Genomic DNA, 18,007 nt, shown 5'->3' with positions numbered 1-18,007 from the left:
GCAATGGACTGATGTGTGTTTAACAAAATGAAGACATTTTAAAGGGTAAGCCCACCAATTTTCACATTAAAGTGTGTTTACAGGTTTTGGGGAGTAGCATAAAGCCTTTTGTGTCTCCAGAGGAAGCTGCATGTAAAAGCTTGTTGTTGTTAAACAAGTAATGCATGAATATTAACTTGAGTTGAAATGAAGCAATTCTGTGAAAGAAATATATATATATAAAAAATCTGTAATTTGAACAAAATTACATTGTTCTTTCTAGGAAAGCGTAACCTTTTCTGTTATGGCAGACAACCAACAGAGTCTTATTGTCTCTCCTGCAGACAAATTAAATGTAATATCGTTAGCAGTGTGTTGGTACACAGAGGGCTTTATACAGCTGCACAAGAGTTTTATAAATGACTCAGGTATGAAACAGATTCGATCAATTAGCCGGAAAGTCAAATCAGATTTTGGTTTTTAATGCAGTTACCAACTGCATTAGTGCACTTTTGAGAGTGTCAGCTAGAAAATATAAACAGAAATAGCACTGAAGTATTGAACCTGCAGTTTGTGCTCACTTCTAATGTAGAAGTCTTTTTCTGACCCTTCAAAACCATCAGTTTCATCAGATCTGCACCTTCATGCTGCTGATTCTTTTATAACCTGCTTCAGTTTCTCTCCTCTCCCGCTCAACTTCAACAGACCCTCCTCATGTCAGACGATTTGATTTGTCAAAGCAGAAAAAGCACTGATGTAAAAAGTAATGGCTCGATTCCATCAAGTGTCCCAGTAAGCCATATCAGTGAGTGACCAGAGCCCTGAACTGGCTCAGCTAAATGGAATGCAGCCATCAGTACATCTGCTTTTCCAGCGTTGACGAGTCTAAAAGGCGAATAGTCTTGATTTTTTTCTCAGGAAGATATCTGAGTAAAATAACTGGTGGATTTCTCTTAATGCTGAGGAAGTGTGCTTCAATACTTCCTTTCTTAACATCCTTTACCAAAGGAAAGAAGATAATGCCATCCCACAATTCCTTGCAGCCCTGGTGTAAGTGCAGTCTTATTCTCTCAACACCGCAGTGTTGTCTTCTCCTAATACCTAATGAAATTTCCTTTACGTCTTTCCTGGACTTCATGATGATTTCCCTCAAGGTCAAAGAAATGTGTTTAGGAAAAGACATTTTTTTGACTGTTCGACCGCAACTAAAATGTCTGCCAGGAAAAAAGTCTATACTCAGGGTTGTAAAAGCATAACTAAAAGTCATACTTAAGAAGTAAATATATTATGTTACAATATTACTTTGATGAAAGTAAAAGTCACCCATATGAATGGTATTTGATTCTTACAGTCTTACAGTACAGTATCTGAAAAACAAAAGTACTTATGTGCCTAAAGTACAAGTAAAAACAAAATATAATTATATTCAAATATACAGTATCTATGTGCTCATCATCTGCTGATAAAATAAATTAAAAAATGTGCTTCTTTGGCTCCGATACAACATTCAATCTACAAATCAGTAACTGAAGTTAAACAAACTGGAGTAAAAAGTACAATATTTGCCTTCGAAATGTAGTGGAGCAGAAGTGTAAAGTAGCAGAAAATAGAAATTCTTAAGTACAAGTACATCAAAATTGTACTTCAGCACAATACTTGAGTAAATGTACTTAGTTACATGGCATCATTGTCTATTCCACAATGAACTAATGCGCCATTTAAACTTCTGCAATCAAACCTTTTTTTTCTCAGAGTAATGGCATCTATAAGCTAAACACCTTTGAATTTTTGTGAAGAGAAGAAAAACACATGATGGCTTTTGCTTATCATTTTATTAACAGCACTGTGCATACTTCCAAAGTGATATGAGCTTTAAAAACCATCAAAAAGTTAATGAATGCCTTTTTACTGACGAGAAGCGACACGGCTACATGGAACAACGGCTCCCTCTTCTGGCAGAAAGTTGAAGTACCCCGACACAGGGACTGAGGGTAACGTGGGGGGGCTGGTACACATCCGGCACCTTACTTGTACTCACAGATGAGGCCTGACACGGCCGACAAGGCAGAGAGGACAGATTAATATGAGCGATACTGCACAATCTTGCCTTTAGAGATCAACGGGTACAGATCAATACCTACAAACCCTCTTCAAAAACAAGGCCTTATTTTAAACATGGTGAGGATTCTCCAAACGTATGGCACTGCTCACAGAATTATTCACACGAGTAAACAAAACCTTTGGAACAAAAATACATGTACAGGAATGCAAAAATGAAATAAAACAGCCATTTTTTTTTCTTTTCATATCACTAACTTTATACAGTTTGCTTTTCTTTAGAGTGACAGTATCAAAGCACAAATTGGTATACTGTGCGAAAACAAAACGGTAAATCATACAATGACACGCTGTCCTCGAAACATCAACAAAACATTGGTACAGTATTGAGGATTGGGGGGACCGCTCCCCTCCCTCCCCCGGCCATTACCCATCATTCAAGAAGTTTCTCAAGGCAACTAGGAACAGAAAAAGAACTAGCGGAGATAGCTTCCAGTCAACAGACAGCATTACCCAGAATAAGCAAGGGCTGATTAGCTATTGACATGATTTACACCCTCCCAAAAAAAACATTCTTCTTCTTCTTCATATGCTGGGAAGAGTTCATGTCAATGTACCTAAAAGCTCCTTGCATTTATTTATCTTAATCATTCATAGTACCTGGAGATGAAGCTGCTGTCTCTAGTCCTGCCAACATCGGAAATAATACGAAAAATGTGCAAGTTATTATGTGACAAACAAAAAAAAAAAAGGTAATAGGCTACTTGTGTGACTTCATTAAGCGGATACTTTTGGCTACATGTCACCTGGATGAACAGATGGCAGGTGAGCTGCTGTCTGCGTCTCCTCAGGGTGAACGCCACATGTTTAGATAAACAGAATTCCTGAGTTAGTTCTTACCGTCGGCCCAAATACTGATTTTAATGTAGACTTGGGGGTGGGCCAGCAAACCCATGAGCCTACTTTTATTTTTTTAAAAGAGCCTCAGCAATCACTCCTTGAACTCCTGCGGAGAAAGGTAACGGATGTGAGAGAGAAGCTTTAATCTATTAGTCTCCATACCGAAAGCATTTTGTTTTGAGTCTACCTGTAGAGAATCACAGAGAGAGAATATATTTAAAGGAGCACTGTCGTTTTTGGGAATACATTTTCATCTGAAGAGAAAGATCTCCATTGACGGATGTTTTTTTTTAATGCCGAAACAAACTAAACAAACAAAGTATCTTTGTTTTCATGATTACTTAAACAGAATAAACAAACGACGACAGTTTCACACTGTTTTACTTTGTTTATATTTGGCGGACCCTGCCACCTTTCTAGCTTCAAACAGTGTTCTGGGGATCTGATTTTCTTCTGAGAGCAGCTTGTTCATTCAGTTATGGTTGAGTTTGTATTATAACCTCATTAATATAGTAAATAATAAAAGTCTAAGTTTGAATTTCTTCTCCAAAACTACATAGTGCCCCTTTAATAAAACATTTAAAACACTGAAGAGTCGACTGCAGGCTCACAAGCCGCTTGTACTTTCAAGTATGCTACATCACGGACTGGAGAAACACGGGCGATACTGTCACTTTAAAGAAACAGGTTAAACACAATATTCACAAATGTACATTTAAGGCGTAAATTGTTTAGCACTAACAATAGTAGCAGCAGTGAAGCACTTCTGAATTAATTATAATAACAATATTTATGATCATATTACAATAATATATTACCAAAGTAAATCAATGACATTTTTTTTTGTTTCACAACACTGGACTGAACTGGAGAGAGGAATCCGAACCAGCCAGCCAATGAAGTTAGACGAAGACAGAACAAAATCAGCCAACCACGTTTCACACAACACTAGCCTGTCTGGTACTGCAGGGTCGTCAACATTAGTACGTCCTCTAATAATCTCACCGCCAGGCTCTACAGCTACACTAGGCCCTGCCATATGAGTTAGAGCAGTAGTACGTTTACAGAGTATACTGACTGGAATTCCACATTCATGTTGTACAGGAGCAGGGGGTCGTTTAAGAGCAGGTCATGAGAAGAAAGGGTCTGGCAGACACGCACGCATGCTCACACACACATATGGACACACACTGCCAGACAACAGTCCAGACCTGAAACCATCGTCATGCTACTTTGAGAAATACAACACGACAAAACAAGCATGTTTCTTAAAAAAAAAAAAAAAAAAAGTACCAAAGCAACGTTGTTAATCAAAGGCCATAACAGACTGAATCATCATGAAAAAGCTCACTAAGCTGCTGCTGACCGGCACATCCTGCTGAGGATGACTCTTCCTCCTCACATGTGTTTCTCCACACTCTCACATCCCTCAGTCCGCCAGAAAGGGCCAAACCCCCCCATAATCTGGTCCCCGTCTACTCGTATCGCTTGTACCAACAGCGACCCTCAAAGCTGAAATCTTTTACTTACTGTATATGCACGTACTGTATATATTACACACATTTAATATATATTTACTCATATATTAAATTTTCATATAGACATACATTTTTAGTTTTATTTGTGAGGTGTTGGTTACATTTTCAGCAAGAGGCTTCGACATGAAAAGGTAAGAATCTGTCTTCTTCAGGATTCTTACGAAAAGTCTCGCGTCACGTGACGTCCCGTCATTGTTTCCACACGCACTCAGATGTCCTTGAAAACGAAGAGGCCTGCTGGAGCAGTTTAAAGAAGGCCAGACACTGTTGAAAGCGCATGGAGTGCAGGGCGCGCAGTCCCAGAGATGCTGCTGTGAGCTCACTGGAGTAACAGCCAGTTAAAAATCCACAGGGGGCGTAGGGCGTCAGCCAGCACCGGAGGCAGTGCTGCAGGCAATGGGCTTTGGGCTTTGAGCTGGGCTGTGCCAACCTAAACCCAACCAGGCTTGGCCAAGCTAGGGCGAGAGAGCAAACATGAGAGAGAGGCACAAGGAGTGTGCTATGTAAGAACATGCGCGGTGTTGGGAATGGAGACGAACTCGCGGAGGATATTCTTGGCCATCTCGATATTGTTCTGTGCAATCATCAGTGCTTTCTGGATGTCCTGGTAAGAGTATCCCTGACTCATGAGGTGCTCGATCTCGCTACTGATTTGAGGGTTGGCTTCTCCTCCTGTCGCCGTGCTGCTGGGCGGAACAGGGACGGGCGGGACGGGGCTGGGGCGACGCTCCGAGTTGATTCTTCTGGGCAGGGGCTTTGGAGGTCTCTCTGGTGCTTCCACCGGCTCTGAGAAGGCTGAAGAAACACAGAGAGTGAATGTGTATTTGCCTTTGAAGGCAGAAGTTTTTGTTTAATCTGAAATAACATAAATTACTTTTAAATACCCTAAAAGGTCAATAAGGTGAATGTGGCAGTGGTGAACTGGCTGAACTTTCCACCACTGCCACTTTTAATAAGAGCTCATAAAGAGTATAATTATGATCTGAGAGCCTGTCAGCTTATCTGAGAACCACTTAACCGGTCCTAAGATACAAAGATATAAGTCTTTAGTGGAACACTTAGACACCCTGCAATCGTCCTAGGTAGTAAATGTCAGCTCACTGCAGAGACAAAGACATTATGTTGAGAAATAAAATGTGATGTTGTCACTCCTTCATGAAGCTCGCCAGTGTCTCCAGCAAAAACCTCCAAAGGATGCTCTGCACAAGCTCCCCATGGTCCACTCGTCCTGCACCTTCCTCTACAGGTAGGCAGGGTCCCCACACCTTCTTAAACAACAGAGTCAAGAACTTTTCAGGGCCAATTCCCTCGAATTAAAGGATACAAAACGCAGTATGGCTTGAGACACCGATCAAGGTTAATTACTTGACTTCAACATTGAGTTTTTTTATAATGAGAAGCTTGCAGACAACAATTTAAAGAGAGAGAGATAAGTGTGAACACTTCGTGCTGCTGTGTCACAGTGATGGCAGAAAACTTGCCACTAATGCTGCATTAGTCGAAGTCAAAACTGGCCAATTAGCGTGCTGAAATTCTGCATTTTTCCAATTATCGGTATCTGTGATATTTCTGTCAGATTGTCGATAAAATAAACAAATTTCAAATATGCTAATCTGGCTCTGATGCAGCGTCCTCTCACACAACGTCCAATCCACAGCACACATCTTTTGGTAACATGTCACAATGAATAGCCAATAAAATCTGTGGAGAGGAAGTAAAAAGTAGCAGAAAATGGAAATACTCAAGTAAAGAAGTTTCATTTTTACTGCAAATGAATATCAATCCCAAATATCGTTTTTTAGTCTCCTTGATTTTAAATAATTGGTATCAACCCTGTAAAAGCCATATTGGCCGACCCCTAAAACAGACCTTCTACCATCATATATCCAACATCCTGGAGGCGTCACTACTATTAAAAGGTCACTGATGTAAGTCAACAGCTTAGTTTAATTATTGGTCTTTGCACACTGTGATTGTACACACAGCAATCAATTCATGGTAATTATCAAATCTAAGACAACCATCAACTTAAGAGAGCTTCTGGAAAATCTGTATGATGTCTGGCCTCACACCAGGTAGCAGCAAAATGCTTAAGTCGACCTCTCAGGCTGCTCTCAGGCCCAAAGGAAGATATTGATTCATCAGAACTTTAAATGCTTTTTGGCCATGAAGGAACAGAACAAAGAGGCTGCTCTTATACAATTTTACATCCAAATGATTTCTTCACACATGATTTTCAAGTTATATTTATGTCACCACTGATGTTTGATTTCAACTTTTAAGTGTTGAGACTCTTTAATAAAAGCCCATTGTTTTAAAGGGTCAAATCACAAAGTATTTCCTACTTTAATAAACTTTGTTTTTTTCTTTCCGTTTTTTCATGGACTAATGTAGTCTTTGCCTTGGAGGACGCCCAGATCAACAGTTTACAACAGTTTTTACAACCTGTAACCTTAAATGAAGTAAGGTCTTAAGCTACAGTACAAAACATCTTTTTCGATGTATTTTTACAGTTCTTTCACTATGACATTACAGACTGCTTCTCCTGTAAATCTAAGAAAACATGTTGTGTATTCATCAAAATCACTGATCAATTCTTTTATGAAGTTATAAACAGGGGAATATGTAATTACCCGCTGTAGCTCCAGCATCTGCATCTAGAGAAAGACGGCTGAAAGCAGCTGTGGCGGATGAGCATGATGAGGAAGATGATGAGGAGGAAGACGACCCTCCCAGTTCTGAAAGGGTCCGTCGGGCGGAGGGCATTGGCAGCCGGGGTTTGGGGAAGTCATAGCCATTTTCCTCCTCTTCCCTGTCCTCAGCTGCGTGGTCTCTGGGACCATTAGTCATCGCCAGAGGGGGCAACTCTGAGTAGTCTGGGAGAGAATGAAAACAGGGTATGAGCACTGCTGTAACTACGTAAAGTTAAATACAGATTTAGCCTGGTTTCATTCATATAGATAATTATATTCTCTACAGCCTCAGATGACTCACAGTTTGAGCCAAAAAGTAGAATTTACATTCTAGCCAACACAGACAGTAGGTGTATTCTTTCCAGATGGCAGGGATCTTGTTTTGGAGTGAAACTAATATTCACAGACTGACGGGTTAGAGTGAGTGCTGTTCCACCAGTGCTTCATTTTAATGACTAAAATCTTTGCAGGTCTGCATGAAGGTAGCAAAGAGGTTTAAAATATTGAACAAAATACCTGAATCTCTGGCTTGTTGTGACCTGGACTGGATGTTGTACATGGCTTCATACATTTGCGGCCCATCCTCTAGTTCTAGTGGGAGCCTATCACGACAAACATCAATAATAAAAATGATTACAGACACATTATTTCAATCACCAAAGTCATTTCAGTGGATTCACTGAGTGTTTTGAATACCGTGAGTTGTGTGCCGAGGCTTGGGTCTGCGTCTGGAGTGCCGACAGAGGCTGAGGCTGAGGATGCCTCAGGACTGGTTGGGTCTCCACTACAGGTGGTGCCGTGATGGGGGGCAGGACAGGGCGAGAGGAGGGGATCATGTACTCCGACTCCTCCTCGCTGTCACGTGACTCCTCTCCTGTCACCTGCCTCGGACCTGGTCTGGGAACAAACAACTCAAAGATATTTACTCTTGAACAGTAAATATGGATTTATGAAATATAAACACTTAAAAGGTTTTGAGAGGAGGCTTTATGATCTGCAAGTGAGCAAAAATCATGTCAGGCATTAAAAGACCAGATCTTCCACTCCTCTAATGTCACAACAGCACAACGTACCTAACTGCCAGCGAGTAGATGGCGTTGGCTGAAGATGAGGGCTTGACTTTGGGGTTGTCATAATCTGGACCAACTACTGCTGTAAAATTCTGGAAAGGAAGCAGAAGCAGAAATCTTAAAAACATTAAAAGTGAAGAATATTTTCACAACCTAAATCTATAAACTAAATACAAATCACACTTCAGGGTTGGTTTGGCATATACGGAAACACGATGATTTAATCTAATTTCCCTGCTGTAAGTGATAAAATAGTGGCCGTGTAACTGAGCTAAAAACTCATATAAAGAACAGTATACTGGATTATTAGAAGCCGGAGCCACGTGTTCAGCTCTCTTCTCTTGTCTTCTATTACTAAAATATTGTGAGCTTGTAATTTTATCAGCTGAATACACATCAAGCCAAATGGCAGTTAAGTGTGTGGTGTTTTGTGGTTACTCTGACCAGCTGGTGGTCCAGACTGAGGGAGCTGTTGTTCTTCTGTGAGTCCGAGCGTGTGTCCAGAGCTGAGGGCAGCGCCAAGGGTAGGGAGTGTCGGTTGGAGAGTTCCCTGACACCTGCTCGGAGGTCCACTCCCAGACTGGAGACTTGGGTGGACGAGGAAGATGAGGAGGAGGACGAGGAGGAGGAGGTGGGGGCCTTGGGGACGGGCCGGGAGTTCCAGTCAGCCAGGGGCCGGTTTGGGGGTGCGGGAGGGAGCTTATCTCGAGAGGGCTCCCCGGGAGTGCAGGGTAGCGGCCGCCTCTGCAGCCGTCCATCAGGGGCTGACACGGCTGTGTGGGGGCGGTCTGGAGGAGGAGGAGGGGGGAGATCCCTCAGTGCTGGCGGGAGGGGGAGAGGCTTGTCTTTGTGCTGAGATGCTGCCTGGAAATGGGTAAAACAGACATGGAGAAAGCTCATTTAGACTTACAATATTGATGTGAAATCAAAGAAAACTCAGTGCTGTTATCTTCTGCAGAGGAAATAATCCATTTAGCAACACGACCACTGTGTATACATCCATCATCATAATCAACAATATACATAACTGTGATGAATAACACCAAGGAGGAAAAATGCTGCTCATCATCTGCTTCCTATCTACACTTTCCATTTATCTACATTTATGCAGAAACATGTGGTAATATCAACGTGTGAGTGAGTGGAACTGCACTCTAAAATGAGTTAAAGGCAGAATATAAAATACAGTGATTATTGTGGCTGTCATTTTGACACCTTTTTGTATCAGTGGGGTAATAGGAGTGAACATAATTTCAATAACAGAGCTGGGTTACGAGTAAAATTATTCTTAAATGTGAATATCTGGTTTTGCTCTCTGCATAAAAGTCATTGTCTCAACTGAATTTTGAGACAATGTTGAACTTTTATGATAAACAAACAAGTGATACAGATGTGTAATTTCCATCAAAACAACAATGTGCCCTCATTTTTGCTACAACAACACAGTTTCCTGTTAACCTTTAGGCAATGACGCAATTGTCTAAACCCAAACTGGTTAATCAAACCACATATAGATGAGGCTGTATGACTGTGACCAAACGTAAGTTAACTTGGTTATAGGTCTATGTTCAGTTACCTTTGTGGTGACCCCGGGACTGGACGCACCAGGGGGGTTGGGAGGTCTCTGTGTTAGCAGGTCAAGTCTGGGTGGCACAGGGGGGAGAGAGGACTGAGGAGGCATGGACATGGGTGACGGGGGGCGCTCCACCTGGATGACACACACAAAATCACATATGATCAGCTACATTTGAACACAATCAGGTTTGGTCGAATGACAACTTTTCTGAATGCAACTGATCCACAATTGCTGCTGTTAATCTTTCAAACTCCAGCTAGAACTATCCAAACGCCTTGTTTTTAAAATCACTGCTTTCAATGGAGGAATAAATTACAATTCTTTCATCATTTCTCTTCAAACTCTTATGTATAAAGAAATCACTATCACTTTGGAATATGGCTTAAATGTTTTTTTTTAAAAAGCATTTATATGTCATTTATTTTAATGGAATAACAATATCTCTCATAGTATTTGTGATTTTTCAAAATAAATGCATAAATAAGATAAGAAAAACTTTACTGATCGAGCCCCAGGGAATTGCACTCGTTAAAGAAGCGTAAGTCAAAAAGCAAAAGGAAAAATAAGTATGCAGGTCATTTTCAAGATGTTAAATTTAAAAAGAAGAACTTCAAAGGAGAACTTTAAAAAGAAGAAGTTTGACAAAATATTTGTGGTACAACTGCCTAAGTTTGTTTACCGTCTAAAACTAATTACAAATGCAAAAAAAAAAGGTACAATATATTGTTTTAAACAGAAATATTTAAGATAGACTGGACTTGAGCCCTACTGAAACTTGATACTGATGCCGATAGTAGGAAGTAAAAATTCTGATATTGATATATCAGCAGTTATACACAAGTTTTGAAATGACCCCTCAAATGTGGTCATCAGACACTTGTAACAGAGATATGTAATGGAGGCAGGATATGTTACAGTTTACCTATAAACTTTATTGTCCAAAATGCCACCAGAGCATTGAAACTATTAACTTACTGGAGATTAAATAATTACAAATTATTCCCAAACAACTCTCTCTGCATTACAATCTCTAATAACAAAAAGAAATGTATTATCGGCCAACATCAGGCAACACATACTCCGATATCAATATTTTTATTATAAGCCAATATCGGCCGATAATACAGACCTATCAATATATCAGTCGGGCTCTACTTTAACAATGCTCAATGACAGAGCTGTATTCTGTGCAGTTACTCAAGAAAAAAAAAAGAAAAGAAAAAGACCTGTTTTGGTTCAACACAGAACAGATGAAGCAAACACAAAGCAACACAAAATATTTATGAAGTACAGCCAAGTACTTCACAGTGTACAAGTCCATTTAAAGAAATGGTCAAAGCTGAGAAAGAGGCCAGGTCAGCAATCAAAGCCAAAGAAATTCCAGGGACCACATCAAAGTGTGTGTGATCTCAGGTACTCAGCTACTCTATAAGCAGACTAATGCACATGCAGTTTCTCAGAGGCACATAAAAGATGGAGGATAAGAGAATGCTCCACATATCAAATACCGAGAGGCACAAAAAAAGCTGCTACCTTGGCACCATGAAAGATGGAGATGAAAGACTTTCGATATGAGCCGTGAGCTTGAAGCTCACAAAAATTGAAAAGAGCAAGACGGGGAGTGTTTCATCTGTGCAGAGACGGGTCTCTCCAAAAAAACAGAGAAGAGAGGAGGACAGTGGGAGCCCATGAGGTGGACCCGGGGCGTCCAACCAACTAAGCCAAGTGCCTTAATGTTTTATCAATAGAAAATACCAAGATAGCGTGCCTAGTGTCATGACTTAAAACTCTGGGCAAACTGAGATAACTTTTGACTTTCCACAGTCTCACCTTTGCACAGGCAAGTTTGCTCATCATGAGATGGGGGTCTTCAAGTCTGTCATCATCATCGTCATCATAGCTGGGTGATGGAGCCCCCTCAGCTCCATATGTGCCCCTGCAGGAGCCCCCGCTGGTATCCTTGGGATCTTTTGGGTCAAAAGGATCCACGACGATGGGCTCTGTACCCTTAATCTCACAGCGACAGAAGGGGCATCCCGTCCCCTGACCCTCTGATTCCTGAAAGGCACATGTAACAGCACACACAGATGAAAAGAGGTTATGTCTTTTTATGCCTGTTTTGTCTGCAGAGAAGAGCACTCCAACAGTGAGTTCTCCTCTCAACAGGTATGAGTAATGACACTTAACTTGGAGCAGCAAACCCACACAAAAACCCCTCTATCCGCCCACATGTCCTACCTGCCAGGCAGTGAGACAGGAGGTGCACATGAGATGACCGCAGGGCTCAATCTTCACATCCTTGTCATTTTCGGCACAGATCTTACACAGCTGGAAAGTGGAGCCCATCTCACAGTACAGCTCATATTGCTCCTGAGGGGAGGAAAAAATGAGAGACAACTATTAGCTTTCAGTGCTTAAAAACAGAGTAACATCATACGGTACTAACATCACCTGAGATCATTTGATGAGAATGAATTTGATGCCTAGAAGCATCTGGAGCAGAGTAAAAATGTGTGGGTGGACTTTGAATTTCAGTCCTGTGCTTGAGCAACAAGAGTCTGTTCAAAAACGCCTTTACAAAACTCTGAGGGGATATCTAAGCCTGACAAGACAGAGAATGGATAGCATGCATCTAATGTTCAAAATGTGTGAAAAATGCTACAAAACCCAAAGACTCTTCATATATTGTCATAAATGACAGAAAAATTAAGAAAAGCAGACAATTTGTACATTTGAGAAGCAAGAACCAGCAAATGTTTAACATTTTTGCTGGAAAGGGTGACTGAAACGATGAATTGATGATCAAAATAATTATTTATTATATACTGACAGTTTGTCAGACGTAATGTAGGTGCTAAGTTACATAGCGCAGAAACAAGTGATCGGGAAGCGGAGTGGCTCAGACAGAGATACCATTCACTGTATTACAAGACACTGTACCATCAACATGATTTTCAAGCTGTTATTCTACGGTAAAAAGGTTACATAATGTTGACATTGTTTATTTTACTTTCAGTTGACCTTACAATATTTACAAAATATAAATGCCAGACAGAAAAAATCTCTCAGATAGTCAGCTGCTTAACCTTGACTAACTCATTTCCTGAGTGTCGTTTTATCACATCTTCTACTTCTGCTTTCTTTTCATGCACTGCTCTTTTGCATTAGGTTTTTAAGATCTTAACTTATCCACCCAAAAAAAAAAAAAAAAAAGCATTTTGACCTTTACAATAAAAGCTAGAGGCCAGCAAGAATGTATAAGATATTAAAGACAGAGTGCACGGTGAAGCACAGTGCTCTGACCTGTGTGACTTTGATGTGGTCTTGAGGCGAAGGCTCACACAGTCCTGTCAGGTCTGGGTTTTGGGTCCGACCGTCGGGGAATAAATAGCTGGAGAGGCAGAGGCACATAAAATTAGAACTCCCCTTAAAGTATCATTGGGTGTTTCAACAGGTATTTTTCATTTAATTGCTTATAATCATCATTAGTTAGTAAGATTATGCTGCATGTATACCTGTAATGAAAACATCTGCTCATTCCATTCACTCAATCTGGAAATGTGTTTTAACATCATCACCTAGTTGATGCATGTACAGCACAAGAGTATTTTACAAATGGGGTCAGATGCTGTGATTAGAATTTGACAGATGATTTGCATGAAGGCGATATACTGTGTAGGCTTTTCCAGTTTAAAATCAGGATCTGATTACAGGTTGGAACAGGCCAACCATAGCTTTCATTAAATAAAGAGATCAACGTTGGCATAAAAAGATGAGATTCACGCCAGACAGCTAAACCACTGAGTGAGCTGCACATTAGAAACCAACCGTTCTATTCTGGTTATGATAACACTGAAATGAGGCAACAGGCAATATGATATGGCTGGATTGCTTAAGAGCTAAAAGGCAAATTCAAACGTCGGATGCAAATCAGAGCTGCATAGTTTACACAGAGATGAGGGCTTTGTGGGAAAGATATAACAGGAACCTTAACTTAACAGATCATTTATTAAAGCTGCTTCAGATGAACACCCAGTCACAGAGACACAGAGGAGAGGTCCAGAGGAAAACCACAGAGAAAATGACAGATATAAGTGTGCCAAACAAAATGCCAGTGGACTTACAACCCTTCCCTGAAGCCATCGATGAGGGCCTGAAAGAGGGGTTTGTTGTGGGGAATGGTCTGGAGTATGTTTCCATCTGCTGTCACGTAGCCGATCGCCCACTGGCCTAGCCGTGTGCAGCTCAGTCGGAAGATGTAACTGAGGAGAGAAATGTTAATAATAAGATATGCTAGAGTCACGTAGAGGAGGGTTCAAACAGTCTTCACAAATTGTGCACACTAAATAACTGTGCATGTACCTGTTTATTAAACAGTCCTAAAGAAAATATGGAGGGTGAACTATGCTTGGAAATATCCTCTTAGTGTCAAGATGAAGACAAATTTGATATAATGTCCATGATCACTGGAAAAGGTCTGAACAAGCTTCACATGAAGATGATATCCCATCCAAACATAAGCAAACACAATAAATACACAGTAAATTACATTAAAAAAATACTAAATACATGCTATGTGCATTAAAAATATATAACATTAACTACATAATGCATATAAATTATTTATACACATCACATGTACATTACAGGCATGAATGGTGTAGATTTCCTGTGTAAAAAGCAGAAAGCAGTTGCATTTTTGACACCCTTACAGTTATCATTGAACACTGCTAAATAAGACTTGATAATAAAGTTCTATATGTAGCCTGAATTTAATGAGGTGACAGAATCAGGGGGAGGAAAGTCATCAACAGACGAGACACATGTCGGGCCATTCAATGTCCTCTCAATGGTTTCACACTATTCATCTGATCTATAGGTGGCAGTAAAACACCAAGATATGCAGCAATACACCAACAAAGACAATAGAAGAAGAAGACTGCCAGTTATACAACATGGATGTATTTTCCCAACTTATGTTATATACATTTTTATTGGGGTTTTTTGTAAGGGGGGGGGGGTCTTCTTGACCTCTCCTGACAAATCTCCTAGCTTTTTATCACCTTGTTTTATCTAATTTGAAGTGTGCACAAATAAACTTAATAAAAAAAAAAGTATAAAAAAAAAAAGATGTAGTCAATGTAGGATTTAAAAAAGATCTTTTATGAGGAAGTAAATGCTTTCTACATTCAAGGACACATGCAATGTGTTTCGGTGAATAACATTGAACTGCAGATAGAATATGTAACATTTTCTCATTGAAATCTCTCAAAAAGTCTTCTAGACCTCTGATCTATATTCTAATGAGTTGTGCAATTACTTTATCCCAAATACATAACATTATTCCACAACACAATCCACAAGTTTAAATCAAGGTAACAGTGTGTCGCAAGGACTTCCAGGTAAACACCACATTATATGTCAGAGAGTACGTGACTAAACATGATATGAATAAAAAAAACTTAAAAGGTTTTATAGGTAAAGGTGGTTGTTTAACAATGAAGAGAACAATTCCCATGACCTCATGTGACTTCACCGAGTCATATAACTTTTTTGGGGGCTTTATTTGACAGGGTGAGAGAAGGCGGATGGCATGCAGCAAAAGGCCTCAAGTCGGATTTAAGCCCTGGGCTGCTGCAGCGAGGACGCAGCCTCTGCACATGACGCAGATGCTCTACCGACTGGGCTACCGGGGAGCCCCCTCTAGGTTTGGCTGAGAGACCCGTAGCTGCAGAATTTACATACAGCATGTTTAAGTAAAGGGATGCTGTGGTATGGGTGGGCTTGCCTTTATCCTTACCAGGGGTTTTGTTGCCTCAACTGTTCACAGTGAGGTAAACTGGTTTGTCTCATGGGCACGAGCAGCTGTGCTTTAACCTATTCTAGAGTGGAAACACTGGCGACGAGTCTGGAAGGACAAGCAGCCACTCCTCCCAGTATTTCATTTCCTGTCTGCTTGTTTCTATGTACAAGTTGAGAAGTCTGAATCAGGAAATGACCGAATTAAAAAATCAGGGGTATTGAATAGCTGTGCAAAGAAGCACGTCTTTGTTAGCACTTTAGCCGCAGCATTCAGGGAAAGCTGGAGACCACTGGTATGTAACTGAGGTGAGCCAGAAAAAGGACATTACATTAATCCATCCTAGGATGCATGTAATAGGATTTCCTCATAAGTCACTAACATCTAAGGATTGAATGTGGAGATACTGCACAAGTGAAAAAAAAAAGTGGTCTTGGCCTCGATGTTTGGCTTAGAAGTGGAACAACTGCTGCTGTAGCCAGAACACAAACGGAACGCTCCGGACAGTGAGCTGTAATTTATAGTTTCACATTGACCAATAACTGCTCGGATGTCAATGTGGCTCTGCATAAGCCAGGCCTCAACAGTGACATCAGCTCTCAGTGTACAATCAAGCCATTGATGCTAGGTACCAGTGCCATGCTGCCCTGGGTCCTTCACACACCCACACACACAGCCACACACCCAATAACTGGAATGTGACATTGGCATCACGACTGAACTTGTGCCCGTCTGTCGTTCATAATTTGCATTTAACCAGGATGATTTTATTTGACTATGTACACACACATCCACACTCTGAAATAGTGACTGACTGACTGATTTAGATTGCATTACAAGTTGTGTGTGTGTGTCTGTGTGCATGCGTTTCCGTCTCACCTGCCAGGCTTGTGGATGAACTTCTGCAGCCGTGCTTTGACCTCATCGTAGGTGAGGAAGGCCATGTACCCCGGGTGAGTAACTGCCAAGCTGTTCCAGTTCCGCAGTAGGGACGACCAAGGCTACGCACACACACACACGCATGAGAAAGAAAGAGAGAGTGACTCATCTCATGTGTGAGTGAATGGACACAGCAATAACAGTGGGAGCAGAGTAATGGAGAAATATACAGCATCTTGGATGGCGCTAAAACAACTGTTTACTGAACCTTAGCGTGATTTAGAATAGCCGTTTCAAGCTGGGTCAAGCAATGTAAAGAGGTCCTTTAAGGAGAATTTGCAACACTTAAAACAGCATGCAACTCATTTGGTACCATCTGGTAGAGCAGAACGAGGACGGTTAAAGGGACTCGAGCAGACTGCTTCACATATTGTATTTAAATCAGGAACTGATGACTTTACAGGTGCTTATATGTTTTTATTTAAAGACTACATGAACCAAATCAAGTCAAGCCACCCTAATAATAAAGGGTGAACACTTCAGCAAATATAAAATAATCAGACATGGGATCTGATATCTGTACTTTCTACTTCTTACATTTTCGAAACAGGCTCATTTACTTTACATTACTATTAGTTTTATACATTTGAGTGGAGTTATTATTTTTATTTTGCGTCATTGCACGTCACCTTCCCCGACATCACAAGACTGATTTCAACCCATCAGTTCATATCAAGCACGGCAGACACTCTCTGCCTGGATGTTCTTATTTTCTCAGCTTGTTCATGTGCTCAGGACACTTTATCAACCCCAAATATCGGTATTTGACATCCTGGCAATGATACACAACAATCAACTATCTTTGTGGTGCGTTTACAATTAAACGCACCACACTTATTAATATGACGTGACGTTCAGTTAGCTTTGCACAGAGATGGCCCTTCAGAAGGATCATTTTATGCATTTCAGAGCGTGTGCTTTCTTACTTTTACTCGAATAAAAACATCGAACCAGTACTTCTTTTACCAGTCTGTTTTTCCACAAGTATTTGTACTTCTGTTTGAGTAAAGAATGTGTGTACTTTTGCCACCTCTGAAAATAATTCATATTACTCCATCGCTGACTGAGTATGGTAGTGAGTAGGTGGTTCCGCAATTGCTCTCACCAGTCAGTCTGGAGTGTGAAAGGAAGTTGAATTAACACACACAACACTGAGAATGAGCTGTAAAAGTCACAGCGATGGTCCAATATGCACAACAGTTGTCATGTAAAAACGTACCTGTTTAAAACCGATTAAATCACAAAGAGGGACTGTCCCGTCTCCCTGTAGCTGTATCGTATTTTTTTAGAATCTGCCGTTGGTTATTTCTACTTGTTTTGCACACAGGAAGTGACAAGTTGAAATGGTCTCCTCGGCTGGACTAATCTCTCTTGTACCCTTTAGTGCAATTTTTGCAGACTGGCTGGGTTTAAACAAAAGTGTGCCAGGTGTGGTTTACTATATTCACGTGCAT

General features: G+C 40.7%; 1 protein-coding gene across 2 annotated transcripts in view; it reads right to left on the bottom strand.

The window, feature by feature from the left end:
* Positions 1 to 1,792: 1,792 nt before the first annotated feature.
* Positions 1,793 to 18,007, bottom strand: part of cbl (Cbl proto-oncogene, E3 ubiquitin protein ligase) — a 41,743-nt gene continuing 25,528 nt past the window's right edge. Inside the window, exons 5-16 of one of the 2 annotated variants that reach the window (XM_073491555.1) lie at positions 16,494 to 16,615; positions 13,939 to 14,076; positions 13,118 to 13,205; positions 12,053 to 12,184; positions 11,645 to 11,872; positions 9,815 to 9,946; positions 8,683 to 9,102; positions 8,242 to 8,330; positions 7,865 to 8,065; positions 7,685 to 7,770; positions 7,109 to 7,351; positions 1,793 to 5,270 (exon numbers count right to left, since the gene is read on the bottom strand). In XM_073491555.1, the coding sequence (XP_073347656.1) occupies positions 4,975 to 5,270; positions 7,109 to 7,351; positions 7,685 to 7,770; positions 7,865 to 8,065; positions 8,242 to 8,330; positions 8,683 to 9,102; positions 9,815 to 9,946; positions 11,645 to 11,872; positions 12,053 to 12,184; positions 13,118 to 13,205; positions 13,939 to 14,076; positions 16,494 to 16,615 (2,175 nt within the window). In that variant the 3' untranslated portion in view covers positions 1,793 to 4,974. The remainder of the gene's footprint in view (positions 5,271 to 7,108; positions 7,352 to 7,684; positions 7,771 to 7,864; positions 8,066 to 8,241; positions 8,331 to 8,682; positions 9,103 to 9,814; positions 9,947 to 11,644; positions 11,873 to 12,052; positions 12,185 to 13,117; positions 13,206 to 13,938; positions 14,077 to 16,493; positions 16,616 to 18,007) is intronic. The other variant, XM_073491564.1, reaches the window with a different exon arrangement.

The sequence above is a fragment of the Pagrus major genome, chromosome 2 (genome assembly GCF_040436345.1).
Source record: "Pagrus major chromosome 2, Pma_NU_1.0".
Classification (NCBI taxonomy): domain Eukaryota; kingdom Metazoa; phylum Chordata; class Actinopteri; order Spariformes; family Sparidae; genus Pagrus; species Pagrus major.
The sequence above is the reverse complement of the archived record's forward strand: the minus strand, read 5'-3'. Positions and strand labels throughout refer to the sequence as shown.